The 17,252-nt window shown below is 38.4% G+C and overlaps 1 protein-coding gene across 2 annotated transcripts; it reads left to right on the top strand.

Annotated features, from left to right (window-relative positions):
* Positions 1 to 6,455: 6,455 nt before the first annotated feature.
* Positions 6,456 to 14,734, top strand: CLEC12B (C-type lectin domain family 12 member B). 2 transcript variants are annotated; one of them, XM_046013587.1, is made up of 6 exons: positions 6,456 to 6,565; positions 8,426 to 8,524; positions 10,777 to 10,995; positions 11,695 to 11,849; positions 12,022 to 12,137; positions 14,671 to 14,734. In XM_046013587.1, exons 1-6 carry the CDS (start codon positions 6,475 to 6,477, stop codon positions 14,732 to 14,734), a joined length of 744 nt encoding a protein of 247 aa, XP_045869543.1. In that variant the 5' UTR covers positions 6,456 to 6,474. The 2 variants fall into 2 exon arrangements, with proteins under 2 accessions (XP_045869543.1, XP_045869542.1); XM_046013586.1 differs by having other exon boundaries at positions 14,584 to 14,734.
* The last annotated feature ends 2,518 nt before the right edge of the window (positions 14,735 to 17,252 follow it).

Here is a 17,252-nt window from a genome sequence, read left to right as displayed (position 1 = left end):
ATAACGTCTCTCTCTTTTTTTAAGATTTTATTTATTTATTTGTCAGAAAGAGTGAGCACAGGGAGACAGAGGCAGAGGGAGAAGCAGGCTCCCTGCTGAGCAAGGAGCCTGATGTGGGACTTGATCCCAGGATTGCTGGGATCATGACCTGAGCTGAAGGCAGCTGCTTAACCAACTGTGCCATCCAGGCATCCCATATAACAACATCTCTTAACTGAAAAAAATATATATAAAGGAAAGGAAAATTTTGTAACTGGTGATATTTTTTTTTTGAAAACTTTCTTTTTCTTTTTTCTTTTCTTTCTTTTTTTATTTTTTTAAGTTTCAGATGTAGAATTCAGTGACTTATCCATAACATATAACACCCGGTGCTCGTTACATCAAGTGCCCTCGTTAATGCCCATTACCCAGTTACCCCATCCTTCCGACCACCTCCCTATCTCCCATCTAAATCCCTCAGTTTGTTTCCTACAGTTAAGAGTCTCAGACTTTTTAAGGCACATCACTTTTATGCTAACCCTTAGGTGTAATTATCAGTGATGTCCTGTTCCTTCTCAATCCTCTGCATGAGTATTGTTGGTTCACGTCTGACTTACTAACCTTCTACGCACATACCAAACATCGTTTATCTTTGAAAAAACCTAGAACTTCCTGTCATGAAAAAAAAGCATAATTCATATTTTTCTCTTTCATTTCTGGAAAGCCTAAACATGTGGACTGAAAAGTGTCATGTTTTATTAAAGGTTCATGAACTAAACAATGAATAACTATCAGTTGACAACTGTGGCAGAATGTTTTGTTACAGAGTAGAAAAAATAAAGGGGAAAATGTGTCAGACAGCATCTACCACACTGAGAAATTTATCATACATGTGCATACAAAATATCTGTAAAGTTAAATAATAATCAAACAGAATATATAAGCCTTGAATTAAGATTTGAAGGAATGGCAAAAATTATAGAAGAAGAGAGAGAAGAAAGGAATACTTTTTTATCAGGAGGGGCAAACATCTGAACAAAGCTGTGGAAGTATGAACGAGTGCGGTGTGATCAAGGAAAGCAAAGTGATCAAGCATATTTGAACTGCGAATTCATGTCACAATATGTTGGGATATAAAGTGTTCATTAACAAGGAATCTTGGAACACTACATCAAAACTAATGGTGTATGGTAACTAACATAATAAAATAAAAAAATTTTAAAGATTTTATTTATTTATTTGACAGACAGAAATCACAAGTAGGCAGAGAGGCAGGCAGAGAGAGAGAGGAGGAAGCAGGCTCCTCGCGGAGCAGAGAGCCCGATATGGGGCTCGATCCCAGGACCCTGAGATCATGACCTGAGCCTAAGGCAGAGGCTTTAACCCACTGAGCCACCCAGGCGCCCCATAAAATAAAAATTTTAAAAAATAAATAAAAAGTAAAGTCTTCTGTTAAAATCATTATAAAATGTGCATTGCAGGGACCATGAATTAATCCATTATTTGAACAACATTTCTTGATCACTTTTTGTGTCCCAAGCACTATTCTATTTCCTGGGATAACATGGTGAACAAAACATACAAAAGCTGTGCTCTTATTGAGCTTGTATTCTAGTGGAGGCTGGTGAACAGAGACAGGAAAGAAACAAAGGAAGAAAAAAGCAACATAATTTCAGATCATGATAAGTATTATGAAAACAATGGAATAATAGAGCTTTACTGGAGAACATGGAGACCCATGTTGTGTTCACTTTGCTGGACAAGTAAATGTTGATCTGAGATTTAAGGTAATCAATATATATGCATGACCTTTTATTTTAATCGGGATATTTGATTTTCCTGATTGGATGAATACACATTTTAAAATAAGTCCTAGAAAAAAAAGCCCCAAAACAAGAAATACCCCCAAATAAATTCTATCAGTTGTTTATCCTCCAGCTCCATCTTGTGGTCATTTTTTTTCTTTCTGAGTTTATCTTTAGGTCTTTGATTCTTCTGGATTTAATCTTCATTTTCTCCATTCATTTTTGTGAATTAATTTCCATTCTGTCCAATCGCTAGATATTTTGAAAGTACTTTGAAAGTGTTCTCTGGAATAGGCATGTAATATGTGGGCATGGAATGATCACGGAAGAACAGAGTTAGAGGGTAACTTCTTATTGTGTAAACTCAGTCCTTCTTTTAATGTATATCGGACCAACGATAGCTCCATATTTAATACCTGCATTCCCTTATTTTCCACAATGAACAGTATTTTCTGGGGGATTTGATGTGAGAGCAGCATGAAAATTCAAAGCTGATTTGAGTTTGGGGCTTAGGAACTGTGCAAAGTTTTCATTTACTGAAACGGAACGGCATAGAGTGAAACCACGTGGAAAGAGTTGTTTATTAATTTATTTTTTGATGTGTTACATTTAAAAACCCTATAGCATATGTAAATAAGTATACCAAATCTTCAGTCAGATATTTGGGTCTGGTGATCAAACCCTGGCATGAATATATATATTTGGAAATCCCTTATGCATGGCTGTTGCTCCAAGCCATGGATCTGAAAGAGCTCATCCAGGGATGAGTACAAAGAGGACAGAGGACCAGGAACTCAACTCTGGGTCACAACAGCATTTTGGAGCCTGATAAAGAGAGCCAGCAAATCTGAGGGAGGATTAGGTAGTGAAGTAGGAAGAAAAACAAGATAATGTTGTCCTATAGAACAGGGTATTTTGGAGAAGAATTTTAAGTTAAAATAAATAATCAATTATCTTAGATGCTTATAGGATGAGTAAAATGAATTTGGAGAAAGAGCCTTGGATGTGTTAATGAGGAGATTAATGGTGATTTAGGAGAAATGTCCTAGAATTCGGTAGAGGACTACAACAAGTTATAATATTTGATAGCATAACTTGCTAAAATGAGCTACAGAGATGCTGGAAATTTTTAAGGGAGGCAAGTATAAGCAGTGATTTCTAAATTAATAAAACTATAAGCTAAGAATATATAAAAAGACTTTTAGAATCACGGTAACAGGAAGTGTATAGAAAGTACGACCAGTCCCTTTTCTTATAGAAATTATTAGCAACTAGGTGAGATACCTCATCACTGTTTTACCCATGTATGCTTTGGATAAGACTGTAAGAAGTTAAATGCTTTCTTAGGGAGCTTGAAGGTGAAAGAATTAGGGCAATGAAAATGAAAACTCAGTCTTTGCAAAATTTAGTGAAAGTGAAAGATGAGACAAAAAAAATTCTGAGTTCTCATTTTCATAATCACGTATGCAATCTAACTTTTCCTCATACTGATGGTCTTTGCTTTTACCTAAGTTATGTAGAATAGTAAACATCAACATAGATTCATTAATTATTTCTACATCTTTGGCAGGGGAGTTTAATTGATTATGACTCAGAGCCTCCACTTTTTTTTTTTTTTTTGCTTGAACATGCATCAGTTTGGGAAAAAATCGAAATGAGAAATAAATGTACATTTATGTATTTAGAAATCATACATAAATATTATTGAAGAATTATTATTTTTACATTGTTTTTCTGCCACCTATTGGATATTTCATTCACCCCTCTAAGACAAGGTGCAATTTATTCTGGAGAGCTTCGACGAAGACAATCTTCACATACAGGAAGATCTGGGAAGTTTCTGATCCGTCCTTCTGCCGCCTGAAAACAAAAACCTACATCAAATCATCCCCCAGTGTAGTTATGCAATCGCCTTCTTACCCCAAAGGAAATTTTAAAAAAGATTCCTTAGTTCTTCTGCTCACATATAGCAAAGTTCTGTGTTAGTTTCTTGTTGCTGCTTTAGCAAATTCCACAAATATAGCAGCTTAATCAAGTCAATTTATAATCTGAGAGTTCTGTAGGTTAGGAGTCTGACATGACCTCACAGAGGTATATCAAGGCTGTTTGCGGGGGGGGGGGGGGTGTTGTGTTCCTTTCTGGTGCTCTGTGGGAGTTTCCCATCCCTACCTGTGCATCTTCCAGGCCACATTCCTTGGTTCCCGACCCTCTTCCTTCACCTTCAGCCAACAATGTTGTAGCTCTCTGACTGAATCTAGGAAAGGCTCTCCACTTTGAGGGACTTGTGACTAAATTGGGCCCACCAGGTAATGCAGGATAATTTCTTCATCCCAATGTCTGCAATCTTCTCCCCATCTGCAATACCTTTCGCCATATGAACTACCAGACTGAGAGATCCTGGGGATGAGAACATGCACAGATTTGAGGGGCTGTTATTCTGCCTTCCACAAGTTCTCAACAACAATGAATTTTATTATAGAAGTTAGTAAATTTTGGGTGATGCTCGCATTAGAAGTAAATACAGTCCTTTAAGAGTCTGACACCAACTGACTAAATGACCAACTACATGTGTGATGGGCTGTTATTCTCTCATGTTCCTTCAAATAATAGTCAGAACGCTTTCTATATAAACTGTCTGGTTTTACTGCTCATGTGATGTTGTTGAAACAAAGTATCACAGTTAAATCCTTCTGCAGTGAGTTTACTTCAGATTTGTGTGTGTGTGTTACATTAGTCACCTTATTGTACATCATTAGTTTTTGATGCAGTGTTCCAGGATTCACTGTTTACCTATAACACCCAGTGCTCCATGCAGTACATGCCCTCCTTGATACCCACCACCAGGCTTGCCCATCCCCCTAACCCCCACCCTTCTAAAACCCTCAGTTTGTTTCCCAGAGTCCACAGTCTCTCATGGTTCATCTCCCCCTCTGATTTCCCTCCCTTCATTTTTCCCTTCCTTCTGATGTCCTCCATGTTATTTCTTATGTTCCACAAGAATGTGAAACCATATGATAATTGACTCTCTCTGCTTGACTTGTTCACTCAGCATAATCTCCTCCAGTCCCATCCATGTTGATGCAAAAAGTGGGTATTCATCCTTTCTGATGACTGAGAAATATCATAGTATACATGCACCACATCCTCTTTATCCATTCATCTGCTAAAGGGCATTTTGGCTCTTTCCACAGTTTGGTGACCGTGGCCATTGCTGCTATGAACATTGGGGTACAGATGGCCCTTCTTTTCACTACATCTGTATCTTTGGAGTAAATACCCAGTAGTGCAATTGCTAGGTCATAGGGTAGCTCTATTTTTAAATTTTTGAGGAAATTCCACACTGTTTTCCAAAGTGGTTGCAATTCAGTTTTATTGGAAACACCTTTTCAGGGCTTTTTTTTTTTTTTTTTTTTTTTTTTTGGTCCTAAGAAAGGAAAAAACCAGATCGATTATTTTACAATTTTTTTTAATTTGTTTAAGATTTATTTATTTTATAGAGAGAGTATGCATGTGAGCCTGGGGAGGAGCAGAGGGAGGACAAGAAGACTCCTTGCTAAGGAGGGAGCCTGATAAGCTGTTCAATCCCAGGACCCTGAGATCATGATCTGAGCTGAAACCAAGTGTCTGACACTTAACCAACTGAGCCACCCAGGTGCCTCACCCCATATTATTTTTAAAATGAAATGTATATAATCTGTAGTTCAAAAAGACTTCAAGGCACAAGGGGCTCTAGGGATTCCCCATATCCAGGGGTCCATGTGAGTATCCAGCACAGTTCTTACCATTGCCCCAAACTCCATCTTCTGATTTTTCGAACCCAAAAGACTGCATGCTTTCTATAGGAATTTTAGCTGCACAAAATGACTGTTGGCTGCCTTCAGTTAAAAACCAATTCAACAAACAAATTAAAAAAAAAAAAAAAAGGAATGGAAAAGGAAAGGTACCACACCACATGCTAGTTGTTATTCACAGGGGGATTATTCTGTAGGGTTTAGCCCTGCCAGAGGGAGCGCCCATCCATGCCCAGTTTTAACAGTTACCAATTTCTTCTCTATGCCCTATTACCACTGCCTCTCTCCCTTCCTTCCTGCCTCTCTGTCTCTGTCTCTCACACACACACACACACACACACACACACACACACACACTTGTATTTTTAAAACAGTAGGCAGGTGTGGGTGGTTTTTACACAGCTTTTTCTGTCATGTGCATATCTCTCTGATATGTGTGAGTGTAAATCAGATCCAGTGTCTTCATACAGGATTAGCTGGCCTTTGACACATGTAAAAATGACAAGCTGACCCTTTATTGAATAATTCAGAACAGCATCTACCCTGGAGATCATGGGGATTCCCCTAGAAACCACATTTCCACTCTGCTCCCAAGTATCCCTTTCACTTCACAAGAAACAATGCTGCAAAGAGCAGACAGATTGAGATCTATGACCTTCTGATTTCTAAAAAGAATTATTTGACTTCTATTGCTTTCTCTGCAAAAACAAAACAAGACGAAAACAAGCAAACAAAAAAACCTGACTATCATTCTGTCTTTACAGAGGGGCGGTGGGGTGTGTCTTGGGTCAGTTGAGTGTGTTTATAAAAGCTCCCAGCCTTGAGAAGAACGTCCTGTTCCTGGGCCTGAAGATATTGAAATATTAATTACATAATTTATAGTAGTGCTTTCTTCTACAATGTCTGAAGAAGTGACTTACGCGACACTCACATTTCAGGATTCTGTTGGAGAGAGAAATAACCGCGATAGAAATAACCTAAGGAAAAGAGGTAGGAGGTCAGGGACAGCACGATGTGACTTTGGGAAATGCACGGGTGATAAATGCTTTGGTTCTGATGGGAAAGAGAGGTGTGTTGTGGAATCTCCAAAATGGAGACAGAGTTGTGAAATACACTAGTAGAATGAGTGTTCCCAGTTTGGGACAGAAAGCATGTGGCTTCCAAGATCTCTTTAAATTGTGTGATATCACTATGTATTTGTGTTATAGTGAAACCTTTGACATGAGAGAAATTGAACTTGGGGACTAACAGAATTCTTTTTACAAATGAAGTTCTTAATATGTATACTTTGTGAGAGATGCCAGGGAAATATTTTTTTAGTAGCCAGATTGGAGGTCACTAAAATAGAGGAAGTCTAGGAAATTTTTCTTTTCAAAGGTATAAATAACTGAAGAGAGAAATGGGAGGACAAGAGAGTCAGAAATAAGACAAGAGAGAGTTTCTGTTTTGAAGTAGTTTAAAATTTGGGGGAGTGGAAATTCTTAGTATAATTAATAGTGTTGGAGCAATAATAACAATATCCATATAGTACTGTATATGCATTATATCATATTTTTATCAAAGTATTTGTGAAGTAAATGGAGTGATACTGGTAAAACTGAGTCTGAAGAAAATTAAATGATTTAACCATGTTCCCACAACTGGTAAAAGCCCAAACTCAGTGCTAGTCTTTGGCTCATTCCCTTATCCCCTGTTGGAAGAAATACTAATCTCTGTGGTCAGGAATTTAGTTTAGTATATCAGACTGTATTCCTTATTTTCAAAAATCTGTTGGCAGGTCAGATTGTTGCCCTAAATCGTCTAAAATATGGGAACTACTTTCTTCTTCTCTTGAATTTATTTTTACTGTGTGTGTGTATGCATGCACGTGTGAGTGTGTGTATGCATGTGTGTGTGTGTGTGTGTGTGTGTGTGTGTGTGTGTGTGTGTGTGTGTGGTTTGGGGTGATATACAAAGAGAATAGGAATAGGCTTGCCATGGGTCTAATAACAGTGGTTATACATTTTTGTTTGTTTAAATTATAGCTGTAATTCTTCAGAGAAAAGGAGTCGTGGGTGTCATGTGTATGATAGTACACCTGGAAATTTGCAATCCATCTGTCTGAGATACTGGGCTAGATGCTGTTAGATTCTGAATTAAGAAATATTGGGGGCACCTGGGTGGCTCAGTGGGTTAAAGCCTCTGCCTTCGGCTCAGGTCATGATCCCAGGATCCTGGGATTGAGCCGGCATCAGGCTCTCTGCTTGGGAAGGAGCCTGCTTCTTCCTCTCTCTCTCTCTGCCTGCCTCTCTGCCTACTTGTGATCTCTATCTATCAAATAAAATAAATAAAATCTTTAAAAAAAGAGAAATATTGTAGGTTATTGGAACACTGAAAAAAATAAAATAAAAATTTAAAAAAGAACATTAAAAAAAAGAAACATTGTAAGTTAGAGTGCACATTTGTTTTGTCTTTCATTCCATACTCATTCGTTATCTATGAGGTGATAAACAGCCTGGATAATAGATAAGAATAAAATGCACTATAACATTTGCCTTGTGGTGGTTTGTCATCTCAAAAACTTGATGCCTCTCCTATTGTCAGGATCATCCAGAGAAGCAGTTTCCACAAGGTCTCATATGTGCAATTAGTAAACTTAATAAGGGTGTGTGATGATGCAAAACAAAAACCTGGAAATTAGGAGACACTCTCAAAGGAAAGGAGAACGGTGGGGAAGAGAAGTGAAGGAGAAGTGATGGTGGGGCCCTTACCGAACATCATTTTAGGTTATTTTCTAGGTGGAGCATTAAAGAGTAAAAGAGAAATAAACAATTCATTCGTAACCATAATTCCTCTGTTGGCTTTTTTCAGGGTACCCAGCTCCTTCCCCCGCCTGGCGTCAGGCTGCCCTCAGTCTGCTAACTCTTTGTCTGATGCTGCTGATTGGGCTGGTAACCTTGGGGATTATGTGTAAGTATATTTCATCAAACCCCAAAAAAGTGATTAGGAAATACATTTATAAGCTATGTAAATTCTGGTTTGATTATATTATGTAATCATAGCTCCTTCATTCTCCAAGTCTCTAACATAGATAAGCAAGGGACAGACTTAATTATTATGAGGATTTTACTCTAAACACATTGTTTTCTCTTGATAAACTAGACTGGATTATGAAGACAACTTTTACATTTCTCATTATTGGTTAGAATAAGGAGTTTCTTTCCCGCAGAGGCACACATCCACTTATTATCCCAGTGGTAAGAAATGGGAACCCAGGGAGTTGGACTCAAGGAAGAACATGCCGTTTCATTCACCCTGAAGACTTAGTACAAGACTGACTTAACCCACTCACTCAAGACCATTCGAGTGTAGAAATAACTTGCCTGCTGTCATAGAAAAAGAGATACAAACAAGGAGGAAATGTTGCTTGGGATACATTACCGTCTAAGCAGAAAGTTGAACCACCTCCATGTAACAATGGAAGCTTCCCTCCCAAGCACAATAGCTAAAAAAGAATATTCTTTTGGTTCTGACCTATCACTGAGCCATCAGGGCTGAACAGGGTAGGGAGTCCTGAACTAACAATAAATGGAAGAATCTCTCGAGAATCCACACTCTGTAGGATATTCTTAACTATACGATGGACACAGTAGTGAGTGGCACAGTATTCCCTTTTGGGGGGACTTGCCGTCAAGAAAGTTTATTCTGGGGGCGCCTGGGTGGCTCAGTGGGTTAAAGCCTCTGCCTTCGGCTCAGGTCATGATCCCAGGGTCCTGGGATCGAGCCCCGCATCGGGCTTTCTGCTTGGCAGGGAGCCTGCTTCCGTTCCTCTCTCTCTGCCTGCCTCTCTGCCTACTTCTGATCTCTGTCTGTCAAGTAAATAAATAAAATCTTAAAAAAAAAAAAGAAAGTTTATTCTGTGAATGACACTAGCATCTTCCCTGCTACTTTCATTTATTTTTACATATGTAGGACTTCATAGATACTTAGAATTTAGACATACTGATTTGGAAACATAAATAGGGCCTAATGATGTAGCTTCCTCTTTTGGAAAGAAACACAGGGTTCTAGCAGCAGTTACAAATATTTAATAGCTGATCATTATGAGGATTAGCAGTTGATCTTCTATAATGATGCATATTTTTAAAATGAAGATGAAGGGTACCTGGGTGGCTCAGCTGGTTAAGCCTCCGCCTTTGACTCAGTTCAGGATCCCAGGTTCCTGCTATTGATCCCCACATCATCGGACTCCCTGCTCAGCGGGGAGTCTGCTTCTCCCTCTGCCCTTCCCTCCACTCATGCTTTCTCTCCCTCTATCTCTCTCTCTCTCAAAATAAATAAATACAGATTTTTTTAAAAAATGAAGATGCAATGATACATATTCATTGGTTCACCACAGAAGTAAAGGGTTTTTTTTTTCCTGAAGTGTAGTGTTTTTAGTGCAATGATGCTTAATTTATTGTGACCGTGAATCACCTGAACTGTTAATTAAAAAGGTAGATTTTGGGATGCCTGGGTGGCTCGGTCAGTTAAACTTCCCACTCTTGGTTTTGGCTCAGGTTATGATCTCAGGGTCATGAGATCAAGCCTCACATCCAACTCCATGTTCAGCGTGGAGTCTGTTTGAGATTCTATCTGTCCCTCTCCCTCTGCCCCTATCCTGCTTGAGCTCTCTCTCTCTCTCTCTCTCCAATAAATGAATAAAACCTTTTTTTTAAAGGCATATTTTATGGATTCAGATCCAGAAATAGTCTAGTATGGAATTAAAATCTGCATTTAAAACAAAACCAAATATGTGGGTGATTCTGATAAAAGTGATCTGTATACCATACCTGAAGGTACCTATTGCCTTAAAGGATTCTGTTTCTGTTAAAACAACAATTACATGAACCAACTCCAAACAGGAAAAAGAATAGTATTCCACTAAATGAATGGAAAAATGCCTGGCACTGCCTTAGATTAAATGTCAAAGATATAAAATTATTAATTCATTATTTTAATACAAGTATAATCATATTTAAAATCTCAGTAAAATTGTGAGGATGAACTCCAAGCAATTTGGAATAGAAAGGCATCTGGTGTGTTTCTTCCATGATACTTCTATCATTGGGAGCTACTGAAAAATATTAAGTAACGTGAGAAATAGTTCTGTGTTAAGAATTATCGATGACAATGATGAGAATGAGAGGATATATAAACTTAGCTCCTTTTATGTCTTGGAGTTTTGCAGACATCTAATGAAATTAACTCAGATTCAGAGAAATTAAGTCAACTTCAAAAAATCATCCACCAACAGCAGGATAACTTATCTGAGCAGCTGAACAGCTACAGGAACATTCCCACCCAGGAGGAGTTTCTCAAATCACAGATCTCCAGTCTTTTGAAGAGACAGGGACAAATGGCCATCAAACTCTGCCAGGAGCTAATCATTCACACTTCAGGTAATTGGGACCTACTGGACAGTCAGGTCCAATCTGTTGGCATTGATCACATGAACCACCTCATAGCATGAGAAAGGTGTGTTCTCCAGTGACCTCTATTGATATCACACTAAATTTATAGAAGACAAGGGAAGATATCAATATATTTAATATTTTTGAAAACACAGAGGTGAATTTGGGAAGCGTCTTGGAATGATACCAACCTGGGTACTTCAGCTTCTTATATTGTGAACTATTTTTAGGTGATTTTGATATTTTAAGAAGTTAAAAGTAGAGCTTGTAATTCTAAGGCCAGGAAACTGAGCCCTGAAATGAGAATTTCAATCACTGTTGCTCCAACACATAATTGGGAGTGACTTCATTTCCACTGGCTCCTAAAGTGGTATGATTCCAGAATGCTGGGTCTCAGATGCTGTCGTCAAGTTCAAGATTTTTTTTTTTTATTTTATTTGACAGAGAGAGATCACAAGTAGGCAAAGAGGCAGGCAGAGAGAGTGAGAGGGAAGCAGGCTCCCTGCTGAGCAGAGAGCCCGATGCGGGACTCGATCCCAGGACCCTGAGGTCATGACCTGAGCCGAAGGCAGCGGCTTAAACCACTGAGCCACCCAGGCGCCCCAAGTTCAATTATTTAGTTTCTAAAACCTTCCCCAGGCCCCCAGCGTTAATTATTTGTACTAATGGGTGTAATTTCTTTTTCAGACCACAAGTGTAATCCTTGTCCTAAGATGTGGCAATGGTACCAAAACAGCTGCTATTATTTTGCAACAAATGAGGAGAGGACCTGGACTAACAGTAGGAAAAACTGCATGGATAGGAACTCCACCTTGGTGAAGATAGATAGCTTGGAGGAAAAGGTCTGGTTGACTCTCCTTCCCTGGTTAGAGAAATTATTCATATCATAGAAAGCACAACAAGTGGAATGTGTGACTTGTATAGTAGGAATTCAGTGGATTTTGAGTGAGAATTAACATCTTACTTCTGCACTCTGGAATGTGGTTCACACATTGTCCCCATTCTTCTTCTTAGGATTTTCTGAAGTCACAGCCATTACCTACGTTCTCTTTCTTTTGGTTGGGCTTGTCATGGGACCCATCTGGAAGGAACTGGGTATGGGAGGATGGCTCTGGTCCCTCTCCAGCCTTGTAAGTCTCTAACTGTTAGGGGTGGGGGGAGAAAAAGTAAGCTAAGAATACTGAAAAATGGAATGCTAAGAAAATCAATGCTAATTGTAAGAATTATAAATCTAGATACAAAAAAAGAGTACAACACACATGGAAAAGAAAGCTTCAGTAAGAAATAATGAAAGCCAGAGTACCTAATTTCATTTATGTGACAAACTCATGGCAAGATACTGAAGTTTATCTATTAGTTTTAATTTATTTTTTTGATTTAACAAACAATATTTATACTTAATTTGTTCAAAGTGGTATGTAAATATTAGCTCTGTGATAAAAGCACTGTTATATTCCTATTTTATGGATGAAACAATTATCATAGAGAGATTAAATAACTTGCCCAAGGTCACTACCGCCTGAGTGCCAAAGTCAGGACAGAGTGCTTCTGTGACCATGAGCTTGGCCTCTCAGCTCCCCTGGCTCCAACACTTAAAGTTCCAAGGGTGGTGTGTATCATAAGAACATACATTAACTCATTTATTTAATTCAATAATTGTCAGCCATTTTCTAGCAGCAAGTAAGTCTGAATCGATAGATTAGTTTGGTTTTGTGATAGAGATTGACCAATTAGATTTCATGGCAAATGTTTTACATGTCCTAAAATGAGCTAAGTCTGCCACTTCAAGGTTTTGGAGAAATATTTAAAATATGTACAGGATATATGATACTTTGAAAATTACAGTTTTTACAACTATTTAAAGTTATAAAAATAGGTGTTATATTAAAAATACAGAAAGGAACACATAGTCTTATAAAATTCTCTTAGCAGCTACAGAACAAATATTTTGAGGAACACAGCTGTGTTCCCAACTATATTAAAATGATATATGATATTTATATTGATTACATATATGATATTTAATGTAATATATGACATTTGTGTATTACATGAAATATAAGAGCACTGGTACATTTCTGGGTGTGATAGGTTTTTCCTCCACCTCCCTTCGCATTAAATTATTCACCTATTCACCTCCCTCTTGTCTTACTCCTTAATGCATACTGTCAAAATTTCCTTAAGCTGAATTATAATCACTCATTTCCATCAAGGTTACTGGGTTTCAGCTATGACTCCCAGTTTAGACAATGATATGTCTATACTTTTCTCCCTGGATATACTTTATCTTCATCCGTTTCCCAGAATGCTATCATGGTTTTTTTCTACTCATGCCAATTTCTCACTCTCTAATGTCCACTACTGGTCATATTAAGTCATTGATCCTGGTTTCACTCAAATGATTACCAACTAACCTGGGGTGTTGCTGCTAGACCGAGGTTCTACAGAACAGGACCAGCATATCCTGTAAATGCAGCTGTTTCCCCTTTGGACTTTAAGAAGATGAGTTCCCTCTCCCAAAGGAGTTGTCATCATCCCGGATCCCTCCACTCACTTCTAGTGAAAATATGGAGGAGGGGGCCCCCTGTGGTGAGGTTTGGAGTCTGTGTACAAGGACGCTCTGAGGCTGTGACTGTCACACTCAGGTGGAACTGCGCTTCAGAATCACCTTCCCTGCTGAGTAATGCTGCTCTCAGCAAGGGCATATGCCAAGGGGAGGGTTTAGTAAGCCCAACACCAAAGTAAGGATACTGCAGTGTAGCACAGATCATTTGAGTAAAAAGGCACATAGGAGATTTAGGTCTGATGAGCATAATTTTTACATTAAAAAGTATGTTTATTTATTAATTTATTTGAGAGCAAGAAAGCACACAGCAAGCATGGGAAGGGGCAGAGGGACAGGAGAGAGAGAATCTCAAGCAGACCCACCACTGAGCCCGAGCCCAAGGCAGGGCTTGAACCCACCACCCTGAGATCTTGACCTGAGCTGAAATCAAGAGCTGGTGGCTTAACCAACGAAAGCCACCCAGGCACCTCTATAATGATATTATTGAAGAGTTATCAACAATTCCTTAGCAGAGGAACTAGGGACCGATATCAGAGTCCCATCTACATCATTGTTCATATTCTGTCTGAATCCCTCTTACTCTCTCTTCACCTTCCACATAAAATTATGTATACACAGAATTATATTTGTTCATAATGAAATGTTATAAGTTTTTGCCCAGAATATGATTTCATTTGTCTGTTTTTCTTCATAAAGTTACAAAGCAAAGAAATTCTGGTACTTCTGATATAATCTATACTGGGTACTTCTTAGTACCCAGTATAGATTATAATGGTAATGGAGAGGAGACGAATTCTCAACCCAGATTTAAGTATCCTTCTTAAATAATTCTACCTGGGATTATGATTAACTTGAAATGAAATACTCAGATTTGCCAGCTTTAAGAACTTTGATATGCTATGGAAACAGAAGTCTCTCAAAGTTCAGATAACTGGTAACTGAGAACATTGAGTTTTGAGCAAATTTGAAATATGAAATTTGTAATTAATTTTAAGTGGGTTAATTTTCAGATTCAGCACTAAAGAGTATGCCCAGATCAATGGATCCAAAGGATGTGCCTATTTTCAAAAAGGAAATATTTATATTTCCCGCTGCAGTGCTGAAATTTCCTGGATTTGTGAGAAGATGGCTGCGTTAGTGAAGATTGAAGACTTGGATTAATATGCTTCTTCCAAATTCACCGAGATGTAAGGGACTTGGGGTTAAATTCATGTGAAGAAAGAGAAAGTTACCCACTAGAGCCAAAAACATGAAAAAAATGACTGTGAATTTAAACTCTCAGGCAAATAAACTTCACAGAACATTCTCCACTTATCATCTGATGCCTTCTGCTCTGATGTTCTGGTTATTGCTGGGGACCCTGGGTTATAGCCGTTCTCTGGCCCTATTAGCCTATCTCAGCATCATTTCACTGAATTCCCTCTCTCGAATAAAAGATTCTTTTCCTGCTTTGTTATTACATATGCACAAGTGCAAAGGCTGATATGTAAATGTTTAACAGGCAGAACTGACATAAGATGCAGCTCTGGAATGACATTTGGGAGACCCTGCTGTGACAGTGGTTTGGGGGCTTCCGGGGTAGGGATCCTGGTGACTAGAGCAGCAGCTCTAGCAGAGCTCACTGTGCCAAGTGATTGGGAAATGTCCTAGTATCTTAGCAAATGGTTTGTTTGCACCCGTGTACCAGCTTTGTAATATAGGTGAAGTAACATATCGTTTAATATTTGCATTCTCATTTATTTAGATTAAGTAATTTTGAGGTTATTGTTTGGTAATCTGGATATTATTAATGGGAGATTATAATCTTTCCATAAATGTTATTTCCTTTAGAAAAATTCTAAAAAATTACTTGAAGAGGGGCGCCTGGGTGGCTCAGTGGGTTAAGCCGCTGCCTTCGGCTCAGGTCATGATCTCAGGGTCCTGGGATCGAGTCCCGCATCGGGCTCTCTGCTCAGCAGGGAACCTGCTTCCCTCTCTCTCTCTCTGCCTGCCTTTCTGTCGACTTGTGATCTCTCTCTGTCAAATAAATAAAATAAAAAAAAATCTTTAAAAATATTACTTGAAGAGAGTAGGGCCCTTATATTTTACTTTCAAGAACTTTCCTTTATTGTAGTTGGTCAGTGTCCCTGCACTTTAGATGCCAAACCTTGTAAATCTAGAGCTTGAGAGTTTTTCTGGGACCAAATTGCTGGTTTAAGAATAACAGTGAAGGAGATAGTATTCACTTGCTCCTCATGTAATTGCATAGCGATATATAGGCTAAAGAAAATAGTAAACCAACCTGAAATACTGATTTCGTCTAATTCAGAGATCTAGAATTTACTGGGAAAACATATGATCCGAGTTCTGAGCTAGGTGCATTTCAGAATATTTTGAGAGTTCTTTAAAAGAACATCACCACACAGACATCTAGTAGCCTGTTACACTCTAGAGATTTAAAATTGTGAGCTAATAAAAAAAAATTGTGAGCTAATGGACAATTTATAGATGCACTGACAGAAAGTCTAGAACAAAGGAATTAAAGTCTAATGTGAAAATTTGGTGATAACTATAAACAAAATGTATTTAAGCACAAATTTTAACACAGATAATTATTTCATCATAATTCAAGTGAACAGGCTTTACTAATTATCATACAGGACTGAAATATAAGTTACATACACACAGATTTAAAAAGAAACTTTAGTCTTTCATTTCTTTAGTAGCTTACTGCCACTTTCTTTCTCACAAAGATAAAACTATTCATTAAAGGTCAACAACTCTGCACCTCACTCCCACACATTTGGGTTTATCCTTATTCCCGTGGGAAAGATCATTTCTTCTTTTATTCCTCTATTTCTAACCACAGAAAGATCTGCTCTTAGTGATTAAAACATCGTCGTTGGTTATTTTGTTCCTATAGAGAGGTTACATACTGCCCCCACCACTGCCCCTGGTATCTTGCATCTTTTCATTCTTCTCTCATGCACACTCTGACTTTCATACTCAATAAAGAGAACATTTCTGTTTCTGACCTCAGAGTGGCTCTGGAATTGAATCAGATCCTATCGCTCATAGACGTCTCCCTGCTTTCTTGCCATCATGATGTCATAGTAAACCGAAAGGTCATCTTGAGAATTCACCAACCTCTTTTCCTGAATAAGTTATCCCTTATTGCTTTCTGGTACTTTGGCTTAAAAGACATGGCATATGACGGGAATTTCTCTCTCTTTCTCTCCCTCTTACACAAAATTCCTGGGAGATATCACACACACACACACACACACACACACACATACACACACACATACACACACACACATACACACACACACACACACACATACGCATGCACAAATGTACTGTCAAAATTCCTGGGGAAAGGCCATGTTTTGTATTTATTTTTTTATTTATTTTGGATAACTATCCTTCCCTCATTGAAGACTTATGTGGTTTCCAAACTTGTCTTCATGTAAGATTTATACAGTCCTTAAAAGGACAGATTCCAGGACCACATGTCAGATCTGTGGACTCAATGACTGGAGGGCAGGACCACAGAAACTGCAAGTTTCACAAATTCCGCTGGCGATTCTTAACTCTGCCTGGGTATTTGACAACGTTTGGATAAATAACCTCAATACTAGGTTCCTTAAGCAAGTATATTCAGAGGCAAAGGTGGTGAAATTATCCTCAAATCGGA

This window comes from Meles meles, chromosome 7 (genome assembly GCF_922984935.1).
Source record: "Meles meles chromosome 7, mMelMel3.1 paternal haplotype, whole genome shotgun sequence".
In the NCBI taxonomy this organism is placed as follows: Eukaryota; Metazoa; Chordata; class Mammalia; order Carnivora; family Mustelidae; genus Meles; species Meles meles.
This window is presented reverse-complemented; position numbering and strand designations above follow the sequence as displayed.

Bases quoted from the DNA above. Each gene is read 5' to 3' on its own strand.
- CLEC12B (XM_046013586.1), top strand. From the start codon at position 6,475: ATGTCTGAAGAAGTGACTTACGCGACACTCACATTTCAGGATTCTGTT. The intron at 6,566-8,425 runs GTAGGAGGTCAG...GGCTTTTTTCAG, and splicing joins AAATAACCTAAGGAAAAGAG to GGTACCCAGCTCCTTCCCCC. The intron at 11,850-12,021 runs GTCTGGTTGACT...TCTTCTTCTTAG, and splicing joins TAGATAGCTTGGAGGAAAAG to GATTTTCTGAAGTCACAGCC.